General features: G+C 52.7%; 1 protein-coding gene and 1 pseudogene across 4 annotated transcripts in view; one reads left to right on the top strand and one right to left on the bottom strand.

Annotated features, from left to right (window-relative positions):
- Positions 1-12,631, bottom strand: part of FCHSD2 (FCH and double SH3 domains 2) — a 276,252-nt gene extending 263,621 nt beyond the window's left edge. For 2 of the 4 annotated variants that reach the window (XM_070490775.1, XM_070490776.1), the window contains exon 1: positions 266-530. In XM_070490775.1, the coding sequence (XP_070346876.1) occupies positions 266-286 (21 nt within the window). In that variant the 5' untranslated portion in view covers positions 287-530. Of the gene's footprint in view, positions 1-265; positions 655-12,516 lie in introns of those variants that run through there. The other 2 variants (XM_014842037.3, XM_014842036.3) reach the window with 2 other exon arrangements.
- LOC123279197 (U6 spliceosomal RNA) lies at positions 8,465-8,565 on the top strand (annotated as a pseudogene).
- Positions 12,632-19,406: the final 6,775 nt, after the last annotated feature.

The raw sequence follows: 19,406 nt of genomic DNA, 5'->3' as shown, positions 1-19,406 counted from the left end.
ACACACTTGCACGCCCGAAACTCTTGTGAAACGTCTGGGGGTCTCCAGTGCGGTGGAGCACACGAGCCGCGGCCGCCCCTCCGTCGGAAGGGTACCTCACACTCGCGCCTGCCCGCCTGGAGCCAGCGGCAACTCAGTGACAAGCGCGAGGCGACAGCAGTCACGGCCCCTTGCGGAAAAGGAGAAGGGGCGCGGCGGTCGCCCCGGCCGCGTTCCTTGTATGCATCCCCCCAAAACCCCAAGGCCCCCCCAGCTACACCCTCACCTTCCTCGGCGGCGGCTGCATGATGCTGAAGGAACATCAATCCTGCCCCGACGGCGGCTTGAGCTAGGACGAGGAGGAGGAGGGCCGAGAGGAGCGGGCGGCCCAGCGAGCGGGCGTGTGTGAAAGGAGAGCCTGGGAACGAGGACTCGCCCCCGAGGGAGCAAGGCCGGCGGGCGGCAGGAGGACCCGGGTCGGAGGGCGAGTGTGAAGAGAAGGAGGCGGAGCGCCGGGAAGGCCTGGGGCTCGGGCGGCCCGGGGGGTGTGTGAGGGAAGGAGGCGGAGCCCGCGAGGGGGCGGGGGCCCGGGAGCGGGGGCGCAGGGTCTCCCCGCTAGCCGAGTGGCTCGCGAGGAGCAGCCGCGTCGTCCGGCTCCCCGCCGCCGCCGCCGCCGCGGGCTCCGCGGCTCCTCGCAGACGCGGCCCCCCCGCCCCCGACCCAGGCAGCCCGGCCCCCGCTGGGCCCAACGCCCCGGCTCGGCCCCCGGAGGAGGAAGGCGGCGCCGCGCTCTCCGCTTCGGCCCCTCAGCTCAGGCCGCGGGAATTTCCGGCCCCACCGCGCGGCGCAGCGCCCCGCTCCGGCGGCGGAAGGCACAGCTCAGACCCGAGCCGGGTTCCAGGGGCCGAGCCAGGCAGCGGGAGGGAGCACGGCCGCGGCGCGGGGCTCCGGATCCCGGCGCGGGGCGGGGGGAACTAACGGATCGGTCGGCAAATGGGAGGGGTAGAAACGCCAGCGGAGCACCAAAATCCCCCCGTTCTCTCCGAGAGTGGCACGTTCCAAACGCCTCCTGTCCTCCCTCCCCCACACGGAGAGCCAGCCGGGGGCTTCCCGCGCGCTTTCCCGCCCGCCTGCTGCGGCGCGCGCCTCCCGTCGGGGGCGCGCACGTGGGCGGGACAGGGCTCTGCGCCGACGCACGCGCACAAGCCGCCCACGCCTCCTGCCGGCTTTTGCAGCTGTAATGTGCGCGCGCGCGCGCGCGCGTGTGTGTGTGTGTGTGTGTGTGTGTGTGTGTGAGTGTGTGTGTAGGGGGGGCGACGATCGAAGACAAGTTTCTCAATGGGGAGGGGGGCAGCATGCCTATGGCAGTAGGAGAGTTCCGGTTTTTGCTTCTTCTCTGTCCTCCAACACCCCTCTCTCATGAGCGCATGAGCCGGCCAGAAAGACATGCATAGAGGGGGGCGAGCATGGACAAGTCCTTTCGCAGCCGGCCGCAGGTGCCTGACTGTTGCAGGGACTGGGGCGGGGTCTAGTTGTCCTTCAAAGAAAAGAAAACGGCTCTCTGCTACAGGGCATTCAAGTCGAAGAGCACGGACTGCTGGAAGGGAACCGTGAGATCCTTGAGGCCAGAGCCCGCATTTCACAGATGAGGAGGCAAGTGCCCATAGAAGAGTGGAGACATTCTGAAGGTCACACAACAGGACTAGAATCTCTGGGTCACAAAGTGTTCTATGCGTTATAAAGAAACAGGTGCAGATGATTACCATAAGGAAAAGTAGAGGAGGCAGCACAACAATGGAGGAAGCCCTTGTCTGGGAGTCAGGACTCCTGGGTGCCAGTCTGCTCTGCCTGCCCCTGACTAGCTGGGTGAGCTCGGGCTTCCTCACCTGCCAATAAGGATGATCATCCAGGCAGCCTCCCTCACCACATTCCTGCACTATCCAGACCGTTGCGGGGTAGGTGGGGAGGTGGGGCGGCGCGAGTATCAGCCTCCCTTGGAGCCTCCCTTGGAGTCCTTGGAAAAATGAAAATACCTCTTCGGAACCCACAGAGCTGTGTGGAGGGTGAACTCAATCTCCCCACAGTTTTATCAGACGTTGGGGTCCCAGACACCTGTTCTGGCAAGTGCGGTCAGGCAAAAGAGGAAAATGAGTGAGGCCTGGAAAGACCCAAGTAACTAGCACAAGGCCAACATGGCCAGAAACTGGGAAGATTGAACTTGAACCCAGGTTGTTTACATTGAGTTAGCCTAGATTCTTGTACAGGAAGGTGATAGAATCGGAGGTATGCTTCAATCAGATTAATCTAGAGCTGTGTGTGAACCAGGAGGCCAGGCTTGCTATTTCTGATTTCCTTGAAGCCATTCAAAAGCCAGCCCTCACCAGAGTCCACAGTTACTTTCAGAGAAGGCCTGGGGCAAGGGAACAGGGGAGTTGAGGCCCAACTCCCTGACAGCTGTGGGCCAGCAGCTAGAGCTCAGACGGGAGGTAGCCAGGCTGGGCTCCATCCAGTCTCAGCTCCACTACCAATTCATTGTGAGGCCTTGAGCCGGTCAGTTCACCTCTTTCAGCTTTTATTTCCTTTCTTGTAAAATGGGGCTATAATACCAGCCTTGCAGACTTGTTGTGTTAAATAGAATTTCTCCTAGCATAAGGCCTGGCACCATAGGCAGTGCTCAATAAATGCTCACTGATTCATCAGTCATTTGAAAAAATATTTGCTAAGGTCCTGCTTTGTGCCAAGCCTTGTGCCAGACACTAGGGATACAGGAGTGAGCAAGGCAGAATCAGCTGAGGCCTTCACCAAGGCTGAGTTCCAGATCAAACATTCCATGAATGACACTGGGCTACTGGGGGAGGGATAACACTGTGGTTGCCTAGAGGCGGTGTCCTGCACATTGAAGATGCTTAACAAAGATTTGCTGAATCTTAGTCCTGGGTGTGACTAGTCTGGCCCAGAGATTATCTTCCCTCTGGAAGTGTTCGCTTGGGGTATAAAGGTGCTGGGTGTTGGGAGAGGGGATCCAGCCTCTACTGTTGATCTGCTGGGACTTCTCTGGGCCTTGGTCTTCAACTGCAGAATAAGGTAAGTGAGCGAGCCTGGAACTTAGTAGACTCTTCAGAGATGAAGTCAGACCCTGGGACTTTATTTCATGGGTTTAGGAGGGCATCTTCCACCTGTTTTGCCATTCTGAAAGCAGGAATGGCATTGATTTTCTGGAGTGATTTTCTTTGGAGGTGTTATAAAAAGCTAAGGGGCAACACCAGATGTGCTTACTGGCTAACTGCTTTTTCAAAAATGTGGTTTTTTAAAAAAAATGTGTTTAATATTTACTAAGTGCTTTTCCAAACCCCAAACTTTCATATTACTTTTCTGACTTAATCTTCACCACAATCCTGTGAGGGAGTATTATTTTCTTCATTTTACAGATGAGGAAATGGGGGCTCAGAGAAGATAAGTGACTTGTCCTGAGGTGATAAATTTGGGACCAGAACCAGTTCTCCCATTTGCCTCTACGAAGAATGTTTGAAGCAATTGGAAGAGTTCACCCAGGAAAAGAGCAGACTCAGGAGGACGCAATCCATATGTCCCAAACTCCACAGGGATGGGGAAAGGGATTTCTGTGACTTATGTAAGCCTGACTTAAAATGTACACCTTTGGTTACTCTCCAATAATATATAAAGAACTCACACAACTCAACAACAAAGAATCAAACAACCCGATCAAAAAAATGGGCAGGAGACATGAACAGACATTTCTCCAAAGAAGATGTACGGGTGGCCAATAGACACATGAAACGATGCTCATCATCACTAATCATCAGGGAAATGCAAATCAAAACTACACTAAGATTTCACCTTACACCTGTTAGAATAGCAAAAATAACCAAAACAAAAAGTGACAAATGTTGGAGAGATTGTGGAGAAAAAGGAACCTTCATACACTGTTGGTGGGAATGCAAACTGGTGCAGCCGCTATGTAAAACAGTATGGAGATTTCTCAAAAAATTAAAAATAGAAATACCGTATGACCCAGCCATCCCGCTACTGGGTATCTATCCAAAGAACTTGAAATCAGCAATTCCAAAAGTCCCATGCACCCCTATGTTCATTGCAGCATTATTTACAATAGCCAAGACATGGAAGCAACCTATGTGCCCATCAGCTGATGATTGGATAAAGAAGATATGGTGTATATATATACAATGGAATACTACTCAGCCATAAAAAAGGATAAAATCGTCCCATTCACAAGAACATGGATGGACCTTGAGGGTATTATGTTAAGTGAAATAAGCCAGATAGAGAAAGACGAACTCTGTATGACTCCACTCATAGGTGGAAGTTAAACATGTAGACAAAGAGAACAGATTAGTGGTTACCAGGGGAAAGGAGGGGTGGACACAAAGGGTGAAGTGGTGCACCTACAACATGACTGACAAACAATAATGTACAACTGAAACTTCACAAGGTTGTAAACTATCATAATCTTAATAAAAAGTAAAAAAAAAAAAAAATGCACGCCTTTGAACTAGGCTGGGAACTTCTAGAGCCTTGCTTCTGCAATGCAGGCAAGCACTGCGTCCCCAGTAAGATCTCTTCAGATTCTTTGAGGGAAATGCCACAGAGCTGTCCCGTGACTGCAGAGCAGCATGCACTGTGGCCCCAGAGACAGAACTGGGACAGGTCTCAGCTGCATCTAAGGAAGGAGTTTTTCCAGGCAGAGCAGCCCCTAGAGGGGATGAGCTCCTCCATCCCTAGGGTTGTGCAAGCAGGTGCTGGCTCCCTTCCATCATGGAGGCCGCAGGTGGGATTCTCACCCTGGGAAGGAATTAATATTAAGCTACTATTTATTTTTCCTCTTCCATATTTCAGGCATTGAACTAAGCAGATTATTTAAATTGTTTCTAACCCTCACAACAACCCTTCATGATATATATGACCCCATTTCACAAACTTCACAGACTGAGCTTAGAAATGAAATGACCTGCCCAAGGTCACACAGCTAGGACAGGAGAGCCAAGCCTGGCCCCTGGCTCCCTCTGGCTCTGAAGCTGTACTCTTCCTCCAGTGTGCATCGGCTGTGCAGTCTCCCAGAAGAAATATTGTGTTAAGTTTAAGTCAGAACCAGGGTTGAAAGCTGGCCTGGAGCAGGTGTATGAGTGGGCATTGGAAGATAAGCTATTCCAATATTCCATAGGGCTCCCAGGAGAAACTCCAGAGAGGCAAAGTGTGCAGCAGCCCTTGAGCATGGTTAGAATGTGAACAGCACCCCACCCTCACCCCACCCTAGTCCAGAGTGGGCACCTAGGACAGCTTGGCACTCCATCCAAGGCCCTTTGCAGAGAAGGTGGCCACCATCCCATCTGCCCATACTGCACCAAGGCACTTCCCTATCCTTGCTGCTGCTGGGATTCACAGCCCGCTCTGCTCCCTTTCCTGCTCTGTCATTATCTCTACTCACATTGGTACAGGCTGCTCAGGAGTACCTGTTAGCCCATCCAGACGCCAGCTCTTCCTTGCCTGAGCCCCAGCAAACCTAGCTAGGGATGCTGCTGTAGACATTGCAGTCTGTGGACCCCACCCCCATTCACCTCCCTTCTACCCCGGTCACCTCTCCCCCTCCTCCTCCACCCTGTAAACACATACTGGCTTTCGCTCCTGCCTGAGCTGGTCCCCTCAGCACAGCCCTCTGGTCAGTCTCGTGTAGGAATGTGCCTGTCTCCCCCACAAATCCGCTCTCAAGACAGAGAATCACAGCCTGCTGGACTGAGGACGATCAGTGGCTACCAGAAGAGGCAAGGGCTCTCCCTAGGATCCAGTTTGTGACTGTGGATTCCATCCAGCGTCACTCAAGAAGCCCCTTATTCTGAGCTCAGTTGCACGCAGGTCTCTGGGGTGAGGCCCAGGCCCTCCACGCCAGGAGCTCCTGATCTCAACACATAGACCAAAGGTCACAACAGTGAGTCCAGAATGTGCTGGGCCACGGGAGTCATAGGGATCCAGATTCCCCCTGTGGTAGCAGGGGTCTAAGGCCAGAGGTGAGTCTCTGAGAGGCAGACACTGGGTCAGGGAATTATCTGGTCAGCCAGTACCCCTGCCAGGGAGTGTTACAACTTGGAGCGAGGGTGAGGGGATAGCCAGTCCCCGGGCTATAGTAGGAGCTGGCAGTCACATGGCTTTGACATCAGGAGGCGGGAGATCAAGGTTCTAGGCCTATCTTTGCCTGGCACTTGCTGAGTGTGACCTTTGGCACATCACAAATTCTGTCCTGTCTTCTTCCTGGGAGGGCGGTACAGGTTAAATGAAATCACAGGTATGTGATCTGTAAAGGACTGAGGAGCTATATAAACAAGTGGCTGCCCATCCTGGGATGCATCAGGGGAGGCTGAGTGACTTGCCTGTGTGGGACCTGCCAAGGCCTCTCCCACTGGGAGCTGCACTGTGGTTACAACTCCGTGAAACTAGACCCAGACGGATGGGTAAAACAGTCAAGTTTGGGTGGAGGGGGTCTGGGATCAGGCAAACCTGGATTAGATGTCCAATTCCTCCTCTGCCTAGCTTTGGGTTCTTGACTGAGTCCTGAAATCTCTTTTCAACAAGTTCCCGTGTCCATAAAAGGGGAATAATGATTTTTCGCAGGATTGTGGTGGGAATGAAGTGGGAATGTTTATACACATACCTGCAACTGTGCCGGCCCACAAATGTGAGTTTCCTTTGGGCATGTGTTTCCTTCAGTTTCCCTTCATTTTGTTCTGGTTTTGTTTGTAAATTAAAAAAAAAATAATGAAACACACAAAAAAGAGGAATTCCCGTGGGAGGAGGTTGAGCCCAACGACAGTCCTGGTTTTTGCCCCTGACTCAGCGTGAGGACTTGGGAAGTACCTGCTCTTCTTCAGACTTCATTTCCTCATCTGTAACACCGGGGCTTCCATCAGAGAGTTTGTCCAAAGCCCAGCCTGGAAGGCATGGGATACTACCCAATTGTGAGCTCCTTCCACAGAGAGGCCCCTCCAGGCTGAGCTGAGGGATGGGGGTGAGGCAGGGACCAGGGGAGGGAGATGGAGTTGTGGGGGAGGGACAGCAGGCTGGGGAGGTGGCTGCTCTGTCACCACTGTGCGCTGGCCTGTGAATGGAGCAGGCCCTCTCAGCTTAGGAAGCCTGCTGCCTATTTTCCCACAGCCTGCCCAGTTGATGCCAAAACAAAACACACTTGCTTGCTCCCTGCTGGAGGGCAGCAGGCCAAAATGAGTGTCCTGGAGGGCTGGCAGATGCCCTGGCATCCTGCCTCTACTCCCTGGGCACCCGCCCTTCACCTGTCTGCAGCACATCCACATACCCATGTCCTGTGGTCTGGGTGAGCTGAGCACCACCTTCCGTGGATGGTGGCCCAGTGTGTGGAGAGGAGCTTGCCCAGGACCTGCACTCCCCCTCCCCTTCTCATTTGCAGCTCTCCTCAACGGACCCCTCCCACACCTAAATCAGCCTGTGTTCCCAGTCCAGCATGGCCCCAAGATGTAATCTAATTCTCGCCATGCTGCTGTGGGCAGAGCGCGTGGCATCGGAATACTGGGAGCTGCTGTCAGTTGCTGTGGGAGGGAATTCCCTGGCTCAGGAAATCTCTTCCAGCGGAAGGGAGCAGGTGGTAAGTCTCCCCGAAGAGACAGACAACGCCAACGCTGGGTAAGACTCATCAAATCCACCACCCCCGCCTTCTCTCTGATGCTTGTCTACACTGGGCACAGTAATGATAATAGCTCATACTTTATAATAGTTACTGTGTGTCAGCACTGCACAGAAATAATTCTCACAACAACTTTGAGGTGGTTACTATTATTAGCCCCATTTTATCCTAAGGTCAGGCAGCCAAGAAATGGCAAACTGAGATTTGTACCCAATTAATGAGGCTCCAGGGTCTGTGCTGCTAACTACTATGCAAATCTGCTACCAGAAGATGCTATCTCCCATAAAACCCAGGTCCAAACTTGGAATGGCAAGATGCTTGCCCTAGTATCCTAGAATGCATTTTCCCAGATTTGCCTGAGCTGAGAATCACCTAGGGGTCCTTGTTTAAAACACAGGCCCTCAGCCCCACCCTGAGGATTCAGTAAGTGTGGTGTTGGGAAAGAGGCAGTGCCTGACACGTGGAAATTGCCTCCAAAATGTTTGTTAAATGAATGAATGCCCCTGCCTTCTCTGAACCTCCGCCCATCTCTAAAATGGAGTATGGAGCCGGCCTGGTGGCACAGCAGTTAAGTTCACATGTTCTGCTTCGTTGACCCCCAGTTCACTGGTTCAGATCCTGAGTGCGGACCTACGCACTGCTTGTCAAGCCATGCTGTGGCTGGTGTCCCACATATAAAGTAGAGGAAGCTGAGCACAGATGTTAGCTCAGGGCCAATCTTCTTCAGCAAAAAAAGAGGAGGGCTGGTGGCAAATGTTAGCTCAGGGCTAATCTTCCTCAAAAAAAACCCCAAAATTATGCTTGCTTCAGCATCACATATACTAAAATTGGAATGATAGAAAAGATTAGTGTGGCCCCTGTGCAAGGATGACACATAAAATGGGGTCACGTTCCCCACCTTGCCCTACCTCTAAGTGTGGCTGTGTGTTGAGCCGGTATGTGTATCTGCACCAGTTTTGCTTGGGAGAAAGGAGTTGTTTACAAGCACACCCAGCTGGCTCCTAATAATAGCTATAATAATAATAGCTAACATGTCTTGCATGCTTATGGAAGACCAGGCACAGCTCTGAGGAATTTGATGGTGTTAACCAATTGATTCTCACAACACTCAATTATCCTGACTTTAAGGATGGGGAAACTGAGGCTCAACAAGATTAAGTAACTTGCCTGTGATCACACAATTAGTGAGAAGGAGGATCTGAACCCAGATGGTCCTACTCCAGTGTCCAGATAGAGTTAACCACTCTATCATAGTTTCTGGACTCTCCCAGCCCCTCCTCTCGAGAACTGAGCTACCACAGTTTAATTGAGCAAATGGTTACTGCACCTATAGTGGTCAGGGAGGGGAGAATGGAAAATTGAATTAACAGGAGTTCTCCATATAGATGGAGAGACAAGATCTAGAATTCCCTCACTATCACTTGAGCCTGACTAAGAAACTCCAAAGCAGAGAATCAACGTGCTGTGGGAGTTCCACGTCAGGGAGGCTGCCTCTATCTAAAAGAGGGGACCCCAGAAGGCTCACTGGACATGGGCCTTGATGCATAGGAGGTGGACATTCCCAGGAGAGGGAGAATGAGAGCAAAAACCGCAGGCTGGTTGGGCCTGGGCCGTGTTTGGAACAGTCTGAGTAGTGAACCCTGGGAAAGGAGCCTATAAAGGTAGACTGTGGCCTGGGTGTCCCCCTTGATGTCTGGTCTAAATTTTAGAAAGTGATGCTCCTTTACGGTGTTTATCACCTTCTGTAATAGGCATATGTACCGCCTATCTCATCCCCGTAGATCTCTGGGAAGAGATCTTGTTTGTCACTGTATCCCCAGCACCTAGAACAAGGCATGGCACCCAGCAGGCAAGCTAGTTGGATGGGTCTGAAGGTCTGAAGTCCCAGAGGTTTCCTAGCAATGGAACATTCACTGTGGGCTGCCAGGTCACAGACTAGAAGGCCCAGGACAGCATCCTAAGGGAGGGTGTACCTGAGGACCTATATAGGCCTGTCATCTGTTTGTATTCAGCCCTCTGTCCTCACACTCTGCACTGGGCCTGTGACCTCACTGCTGCTCCTCCCAGGGCAGGCTTGTGAGTACACAGGCCATAAACGAGAGGATGGACAGGTCTGAAGGACAAGGCTCCTTGGGCTGGGTCACACTAACTCCAGTGCCTATGTATTTCCTCCCCACACACTGGGCACTCAGCCTGGGGCTTGGGTCTAGTTCTAAGTTAGACTGACCGGCTGAATTTTGCTCCTGCTGCTTTCTAGCTATTTGGCTTTAACTGCATACACTGGATACTGCATACCTCTCCAATGTCATCTCACGCTGGCTCTGTGACCCTGGGCCCAGTTCTCACTCTCTCTGGGCCTCAGTCAGTGTACATGTTGGGGTGATTACCCTTGAGGCCCACGTGGCTCTGTCATTCTCTAGTTCTGTAACCATCAAGACCAGACAGTGCTTTCTAGATGGTAGCAAAATGAATGTACAAGTGAAGCTTGGTCTTTTCTCTCTGCGGCAGCTAGAAAAACCTCTAACTCAGCACTCATCACAGAGAAATGACTAAGGCCATAGGTATCATGCAGATATTCCATCTAGGTGACAGTTCTTTCAGGCATACCTGGAGATGGTTAATCCCCATTTGTACTCCCAGCCAGACCCTTGGCCACGCACTGGACCTCAGGAGGCTTGCCCCTGTGGGCTGCGTCATCAGGCCCCCTTGCCAACTGGCTTCTACTTGGGCTTGGACAATGAGAAACAACAGGAGACTGGAGGAAGTGCGAAGAGAGAGATTGGGCTATTTCTCCCTCTGCTCTCTCCACGCTTCGGTGCCTTCCCCACTCTCTCCTTGATCCGATTCCTGCCAGGCAGCCCTACCTCTCACTGGGCTCCAGTAACGCGATTCCTGCCCCTCCTTCAGCCATAGTCTCTGCACACTTCAGTGCAGCAGTCCTTTCATTATGTCTCTTCATTTGAACCATTAGAGGCGATTGCTTCCTGCTGGCCTCCTGACTATTACAGGACCCTCCACCTGGATCTGCCTCTTCAGCTCCCTCAGGTCAAGACTTTCCCCCAGAACAAAGAACCAACCAGCCTGGCCAGTGAACAGCCCTCCCATGCACCTGCTCTAGGACAGATGTGTGCAGTGTGGCTTCTTTGGGGGCCCCAGGGTCTGATTCTGACTGTCACTCCTAATGAACTCTTGTGGGAAGACTCAGATGAGGCAGGGGCATCTGCAGCAAGGTAACAGTGACTGGCATGGGGAACCAAGACCACGGAACAAGACATGCCTCAAGGCAGAGCATGGTCACACCACCGCTTGGGCAGGGTGGGCAGTAGGGTGAGAAGCCAGGAACCAGCAATGCTCAGAGCAGGCTACCTGGAGGGCTGGGCAGGGCCTGGCCAGGAACCAGTGCTGGAAAGGCAGAGAGGGGAGGGAGGGAAAGCTTATCTTCGCAGAGAGTTGAGCAAAGGCTTGGCAGAAGGAAGTGGGATCCCCGAGGGCAGGAGAGAGGGGCAGGGACTTGGTGGGGCACACAGTGGTCAGCGGCAGGCTGCCCCTTGTCATCTCTCTGGACATGGCCTCTCAACCTGCCTCAGCCTGGAACAGGGCTCCCGCATTCCCTCACAAGCTATCCCATCTCCCTCAGGGTTGGGCTGCCAGTCACCCCAACCCTTTCACTTCCCTTCCTAACCGCACCTGCCCAGACCACAGGCATAGCAGGGCCCAGGTTTCAGTTCTCATTTCCGCCGCACCTCTGTAGGCTCCTGAAAAGTTTCAATTTCTTGACAGGGGTTGGGCCTGATACTGACGTTGGTACCTTCAATCTTCTGTCACCACCTCCTTGCCGTCATTCCTGCCTCTCCCCCTACTCCCTCTCTCCTATCCTCTGCCTCCTAGCAGCCAGAGCAAGCCTTCTAATATGCTGTTTTGACCATGCTCTCCTCTGCTCAAGACCCTTCCATGGCTCCCTCTGCCCTACAAATTAAGCCCAACTTCTTAACAAGACATTCAAGGCCCTTTACCACATGACTCCAGCTGGCTTTTCTGAACTTCTCCTTCAATCTCACCATTGTAGGTGCCTTTTATTCCAAACACAACATATATATGCACTTTTCCAGAACTCATCAAGTTCTTTTAGCAACTTCACACTTCTGAATATGCTATTCCCTCTGCCTTCAGCCTTTCCTCCTTTTCTCTGCCTGATAAACTCATATTCACCCTTCAAACCACAGCCCCAAACCCCTGCTTCTGTAAAACTTTCCCTCCCCACCCAGGTCAGGATTAATCGTCCTGCCTCTGGGTCTCTATAACCTTGTTCAGATCTTGATGACAGCACTAAGCTGACTAGACTTCTACTAAGTTATATCTTTTTCTGAACTGCTCTTCCTTCCAAGACTCCAGCCCAGCTGGATTGTTCTTTAGCTACATGACCTTGGGCAAGTCACTTAACCTTCTCTGGAGTTGTCGCTGATCCCCCAGGCTGGATTAGATCTGTCGAGATTTTTCAGCACCTGTGCATACATTGATAGTCATGATCATCCCATGATTCTGTAACTATCTCCCATCAGGCTATGGGTCCCTTGCCAGCAGGATAACAGGCTAGCCTCCTTGTGACCAAATTGTCTCTCCATCCCCCCCTTTCCAGAAATCCTTATGGTATGGATAAATTTAATCCAAACTCAGTTTTTGCAAGTGGGGAAACGGGGCCCAAAGATGCACAGAGATTTGCCCAAGGTCATGAACCAGCTGAGGGGCTTTTTTCTCTGCCCTCCCCCAAGTCTTTGGGCCAGCCTACTCTCCAGGGACGACCCCAGCCTGGGCCAGGGCTCTGGACCAGAGAGCAGGCCTGCACCAGCCCTCACCTGTAGCTGTCCCATGGGTTTTCGGGGTGGAAGCTGCCAGACAGTTTTACTTCCCTCCTGGCTGCCGAGCGCTGAGAGCAACTGTCAGACCTCAGGCACTTCCGTTTCACTCAGAGCCAGGCTTCCTTTTCACCCCTTCCGTAGGCAGCAAGCAGACCGGGGGCCACAGCCTCTGTGCCAGCTCGTAGAGAGTTTTGTTTCTCTTTGGGGGGCCTAGCCTAGGATTGGTGGTGGACTCCCCGTAATGACAGTCTCCACCCTTTGGGATTTGTGGCAGGAAGCCTGATAACCCAAAACCCCAGGAAATTGGAGTCTTGACCTTGATGAAACCTCATTTGACCTATATAGTTGGGGAGTGAAAGGCCTTGCATGAGGAAACTCCTGCAGAATCATAAACCCCCAGAGCCAATGACGGAACCTGTTCATTTCACAGATGGGGAGACTGGGGCCCAAAAAGGGATTTTCCCAGAGTAGAAATGCAGTGATGTACCCAGGGGCATTTATTTGTAGGGAAGCCTGACCCTCAACTAAATGGTCCTAATCTGTGTTGTTCTTACATGCTTTGGCCTGTGTAATATTGTTTTGTTTTTCTGCCTCCCTTTTCCTGGCCCATCAGGGGCCCCTTCTCCCTGCTGCCTTGGTGAGCGCCTGCCTGCAACAGCAACTTCTCATCCCCAACGTGGCTGACAATTAACCTTTAAACTGCTTACAACCAGATGGCCGAGGGCGTAAAACTAATGTGTAAAATACAGATAAACGGGCTCAGGTCAAGGGCTTGAGGAACGCCTCTGGGATATCCGGGAGCCTTTTATGCTTAGAGTCTGGTCTCTGCAGCCTTCCCTCAGCAGAGAGAAAAGTCCAGGCTCAAAGGTGGGGCTTGGCACTATATCCTCACTGCTCTTTGTCAGTCCTCACTGGCTCACACGTAACCCACACATGCTTGGAGGAGGCCTCTGGAAGGAAGACAACAGCTTGCCCCTCTGCTTCTCTCACTTAGGTAACTTATCATCCCCAAGGCTGGGAGGGGCACTAAAGATTAGGCAGTTCAACCCCAAGTCAGAGTCAGAAGTCATTTCCTTCATCTGTCCTTTCTCTCCACAACCTTTATTGGACTCACACCACATCCAGGGCTTGGTGCTATGAGATCCAACAGGGTCTTGTCTTCAGGAAACTCACCACCCGAGGTGGGAGACAGACATGGAGAGAGACGCTGCAGTGGAGTGCATCATGCGCCCCGAGGAGGGAGAGACCAGGTTTCTCAGGGACAGAGATGCTCCCCTAGAAGGATGAATTTACCAAATGGAGAAGTGGAGGAATGGCTCCAAGCAGTTCTCTATCCTCCGACCTCCGAGCCCACCCTGTCAAGCAGGTGCCTGCTAGATCAGACTCCTGGACTTCTGCACAACACTTTGCCCTTCCCCCAGGCTTTATTTACTCACTTTCTTGGTCAACAAACTTCCCATGCACTTCATCTGTGAACACTCTGTCCTGGGCCCTGGGGACTCCTGACCTTGAGGCGCCCCCCGCCTGGTGGGGGATAGATGCATAGAGAGATAATGACCACACAGTGTGGACATGGTGTGAGGGAGGGAAGGACAGCAATGGAGAGCCAGCAAGGCACTTGAGCTATTCTGGGGGGTCAGGGAAGACTTTCTGCAAGAGGAGAGTTATGACCTGAAATCTGATATGCAGAATCCCCTTTGATCCTCCGAACATTCCTGGAAGGTAGGTCTCATTATCTCCATTGGAGTGGTGATAAAACTGAGGCCCAAAAGAGGTCAATGTCTCACCTAAGGTCACACGGTTAGTAAGTAGGCAGATAGGGGGTGCATTCACCCCTGGCACCCAGCAGTGGAGTCCGAGGGTGGCACCACTGGAAGAGCTGGGCCCAGGGGGCTGGGACCAGAGGTAGGATGTTCAGTGGCACAGAGGGAGGAGCAGAAGCTGAGAGCTTGGAGCTGGGTGGAACCAGCAGGACATGCCATTCTCCCCCTACACAGAAGACCGGAGGAAGGGACAAGGAATACCAAACAGGGCATCTGTTCATGGCTTTAAGACAGCAGAGCTGGCTTGGTCCTTGGACACCATCTCATCTAGCCCCCATTAAACTGAAGCTCATCCAGGGCAATTTATGAGGACACACAGCGTCACAGTGGTTGGCCAGGCACTAGAATCAGAGGCTCTGTCCCCAGCCCAGGGCTCCATGCACAGCCCCAGCTGCCACTATATCATTTAATCGAAACTACATTCACTGGCACAGACTCTGGGTTGGACACTCCTCCAAGCATCATGGGAACCATGGGGATCCTCCCCTTCGCTGCTGTGGGGAGCTTACAGCTGGGGTGGGCAAGTCAGATCCGTCTCACAGACCTGGCCCCTCCAGGCAGCATATGGGGAGTGGGGCAGCAACAGGCATGAACAAAGTGTTGGGGAGTGGGCCGGGGAGGACGTCAGTGTCCCAGTTGCCCTGGGCAAGTCCTTGGACCTCAGCTCTCCCATATGTCCCAAGCAGAGACTGGAGCTAACAACCTCTGAGGTCCCTTGGTTCAGGCAGTCAGGCCTCTACACTTGCTTGCCTTGCAAAGGTTGGGAGGTAGGGCTGGGCCAAGCTTCCTGTAGGCTGGTTGGTGGGAGACAGAGGAAGTGGCTTGAGCTGCTTGAACCACCCTTGCTGCCTATGTCAGGGCTGACCCATTAGCAGCAGGGAAATCACAGACTCAGCCTTCAGACATCTGGGAGGTGTTGGGCAGCCAGGGTATTTTTAGAAGGCCAGAGGCAGACATGCCCGGAATCCTGGGCGTGGCTGAGCCAAAGAGGCTGGGAGGCCGGCAGAGGGTGAATCAAAAGAGGTGGTCCCAGCCCTGGTTCTTACTTCACCAAGGTCAGCTGGCCTTCCCTTTCTCCAGAGACCAGTGCTCAGGCCTGTTGTGTGCAAGCTCTGGCTTCTCTGATTGGCCGCTAATCTGCTTCCTTCACGTACTGAGCCGTTGCAGGGCCTCAGGGAGAAGATGTGTGTCCCCGGCTCTCGATCCGCATTGATTCCTTCCACTAGCTCTTCAGGTGCTTTCTCTGGCCCAGATGAGATGCTGGGCCCTAGGGATATAGAATAGAAAGGAGGCAACCCTGGAGGGGCTGAGATCTGTTGGGAGAGGGGGCAGGGAAGATGGGAACACAGCGATAACACCCCAAGACCACTTTGGGAAAGCCTGAGGCCACTTTGGGAGAGGAGGACATGAGGGCCTGAGGGAGCTAGGAAGGGGCCTGTTGGTTTCCCAGGCCACAGGACCACGTGATTATCTGTGGCCAAAAATGTAAGCTGCCAGGGCGGGTACCATGGCATAGTGGTTAAATTTGCTGTGCTCCACTTTGGAGGCCCAGATTTGCAGGTTCAGATCCTGGGTGCAAACCTGCACCAGTTGTCAGCCATGCTATGGTGACAACCCACATACAAAATGGAGGAAGATTGGCACAGATGTTAGCTCAGGGTGAATCTTCCTCAAGCAAAAAAAGAGGAGGATTGGCAACAGATGTTAGCTCAGGGCTAATCTTCCTCGGCAAAAAAAAAAAAAAGAAAAAAAAAGTAAGCTGCCAGCTCGGAGGCAAGCTCAGGATTATAACTGAAGGGTGATTATCAGTCTTTTCTAGAGCCACGCCTTTTCCTCTTACATTATTTCTGAAAGATGATATCTCAGAATTGGAGTAAAGGGTAAGACAATCTTTTCAGTTCTTGACCTTTCACCTACCAGAAAAAGTGCCCAGTTTGCAGTGGCAGCTCTAACAAATGGATGCTCCTGCTTTCTTCTCCCGACCCCATCCCCGTGAATCCCTCCAGGCAAGTCCACTCCATGGTATTATAGACGAAGACCCAAGACCCAGAAAGGAGCATGTCCAGCTCAGGACTAAGGAAGGACTCTGACCTCTGTCTGGAACCTGCGGATTCCCACGTGGTCAAAACCACGAGACAGGCACTCCCGGCCCACCCATCACAAGGAGACGGCTGGGGCATGGGGTGGACAGAGGGCAGGAGTCCAGCCCCACACTGTGCCCCATCACCACTGACTCTGCAGCTTAGATTTGGCCTGTCCCTTCCTCCTCCCCAGGATGGTCTAGCCTCTCAGCCCGGTGCTTCTCAAACTGGGCTCCTCAGTTTCCTGAGGGTTTCCAGCCTTAGTCTGTAAGTTCTCTACCTGAATTTTTAAATGTTGTAGCTTCTCTTTGATGAGAATCTAAGTAAATTAATATGAGCATATTCTGGCTTGGTAGGAATGCAGAGCATCCTACAGAAGAGGCGGCTCTGAGTGTTGGCGCCCATGTCTGGGTTTATCAACAAACTGGTTCCAAAGAATCTCTTAAAGTGATGACACTGAACTTCAGTGTGGTATCTCAAGCTGACTTATCAAGTTTGAAACTCACTGCTCCAGCCAAAATGCTTATTTTCTTCCTGCAGGATCCTGGGCAGAGAAAGAACACTCTCAGTTGGGGTTAGAAGGCCTGAGTTCTAATTTTGTTTCTGCTCCCAGCTGACGGTTGAGCCTTGGAAAACTCCCTACCTGGGTCTGGGTCTGCGTCTGGGCTTCTTCATTTGTAAAATACTGACTTTGGGTCAGACAATCCCCTGCCCGTTCTGGCTCTCACAGGATTCCAAACTGTGATGAGCGACCTCTACCCCCACACGCCAACCCAACCCCATTTCTGAGGCCAATGGGGCACCGGGCTGCTGGTGGAGACACAGGCAGAGAAGTAGAGCCTCCAGGAGGGCGGGTGACAGAGATAAAGGAGGCAGCCTAAGGGAGGTTGGAGGTCATCAGGAAGAAAGCCTCCAGGCCAAAGAGAGCACCTGCAGCCAGCCAGGCTGTCAGCGGGAGACCCACCCAAAGGCCTAGAGGCTCCTCCCAGGGTGGTGGGATTCCATATCCTGGGCACCTGGGAGGTCAGGGAGCCTAGCTAGCCCTCACTGGTAGGGGATTCCCCTCTGAGATTCCCCAACAAGTCATCCCCCATCTCACTCCACCCATCCCCCCCGCCAGGGACCTAGAGCCACCCTCTTGTATAGGCCCACCAGATCCCAGCTCACTCTGAGGACCCGCTGTGGACAACCTTCCACCAACATGCATCCCTTGGTCCTGCCCAACTCCCACAGATTGCCTAGATCTCAAGTTAGGAGTCCCCTCTGTCAGGAAGCCCTCCCGTCTCCCCCACCCCAGGCAGCGTCAGGGCCTCTATGAGCCTCTGTTCCTGCCACGGATCCACTGTAATTGTTTTCTGTCCATCTCTCCCTCCAGACTCCCTGCTGCCTGGGTTAATTCAGACACTGTGAAGATGACAGTCTCTTGATGCTAAGAGCTTTTTAACTCATCAAAACTTTCCTGAAGTCAGCTCTGTGCCGGGCACTGCTTTGTGACGAGCTGTGCTAGAGGTTGACTCTGGCCCTCAGGCCTTCTTCATCAGAACTGCTCTAGTGTCAACTTGCTGTTTGCCCACAGGGGCTGGGAGTGGGCTTCTGTGAGCCCTCTCTCTCTTTGCTGGGAAAAGATTTGAAGCTCTTGGCCAGGGAATTTCAGGCCTGGAAAAGCAGCTGGAGTAGCAGGAAGTGCATCCCATAGGCCCCTCCTGACTTTGGGATGCCTGCCCTCCAGATCAATGTTCCAGCGCCTGGGGCAGGCTTTGCCTGCTGGTGACAGTTTGCGGACTGAATAAACTAATCTGGGCACCCCACCGTCTGACCCATCAATTTGTCCTGTCTTGTCATCCTATACCTGAAGGGGTCTCCTGGGCTAGAGAAGTGAGTGGGGGACTGCCAGACGGAGGAGAGGGCAGAATGGAGGCAGGGAGTCCTGGGGAGAGAGTGTGGGTAGGGAAATGCTTGGGGGTAGGTGGGGTGGTCCCCACCACACCTGGGTGGAGGTGGCTGCCTCTTCACCTGGGTGTGGGATCATCCTAGCTTTCAGTGACTTGTTCCCCACCTTGGCCCAGCTGAAGAGGCTTCAGAGCCCAGAGGTCATAGGTCATCACCTCCCAGAAAAACCCTGCCCAGCCCCAAGATGGCCTGTCCTCAGCACCCCAGCCCACTGAGCAGAGAGAACACTGGGCTGTGAGTCAGGAAAGTGTGTGGTTTGGGCAGATGACACCTCCCCTTTGGGCCTCAGTTTTCCCAGGTGTACAATGAAGAGATGGACTCTGTAAACCCCCAGGGGCCCCTCCAGTCAGGACAGAGTGTGTGCAGGATGCAGGGGAAGAAACTGCTCCTGTGTGGGGGGTGCTGGCTGGGTGCTCCCATATCTCCCATCCCATGTAATCTCATAGCCACAGAGTGAGAAAGAAATATCCCTCCCCACGTACAGCTGGTGGCACTGGGGGCACAGGCTGCCTTGGCCCCTTCAGGAATCACACCTGTGAGCTGAGGTGGGGCTACCAGATTTTTGCTCTAGGAAAGAAGGATGGCCTGCAGATGTTTTGTTTTGTGGTAAAATATATATAAGATAAAATTTACCATTTTAACCATTTTCATGTGTACAATTCAGCGGCATTAAGTACATTCACAACGTTGTGCAACCATCACCACCATCCACTTCCAGAACTTTTCCATCCCAAACAGAGTCTGTACTCATCACACAGTAACAGTAACTCCCCTTTTCTCTCCTCCCAGCCCCTCATGCCCTCTTATTCGACTTTCTGTCTCTATGAATTTGCCTATTCTCGGTACCTCATATAAGTGGAATCGTCCAATATTGCCCTTTTTTCTCTGGCTTATTTCACTTAGCATGATGTTTTCAAGCTTCATCCATGTTGTAGCATGTATCAGAACTCCAATCTTTTTAAGGCTGAATAATATTCCATCATATAGGTACAGTACATTTTGTTTATCCATTCATCTGCTGATGGACAATTGG

Source organism: Equus asinus, chromosome 20 (assembly GCF_041296235.1).
Source record: "Equus asinus isolate D_3611 breed Donkey chromosome 20, EquAss-T2T_v2, whole genome shotgun sequence".
In the NCBI taxonomy this organism is placed as follows: domain Eukaryota; kingdom Metazoa; phylum Chordata; class Mammalia; order Perissodactyla; family Equidae; genus Equus; species Equus asinus.
This window is presented reverse-complemented; position numbering and strand designations above follow the sequence as displayed.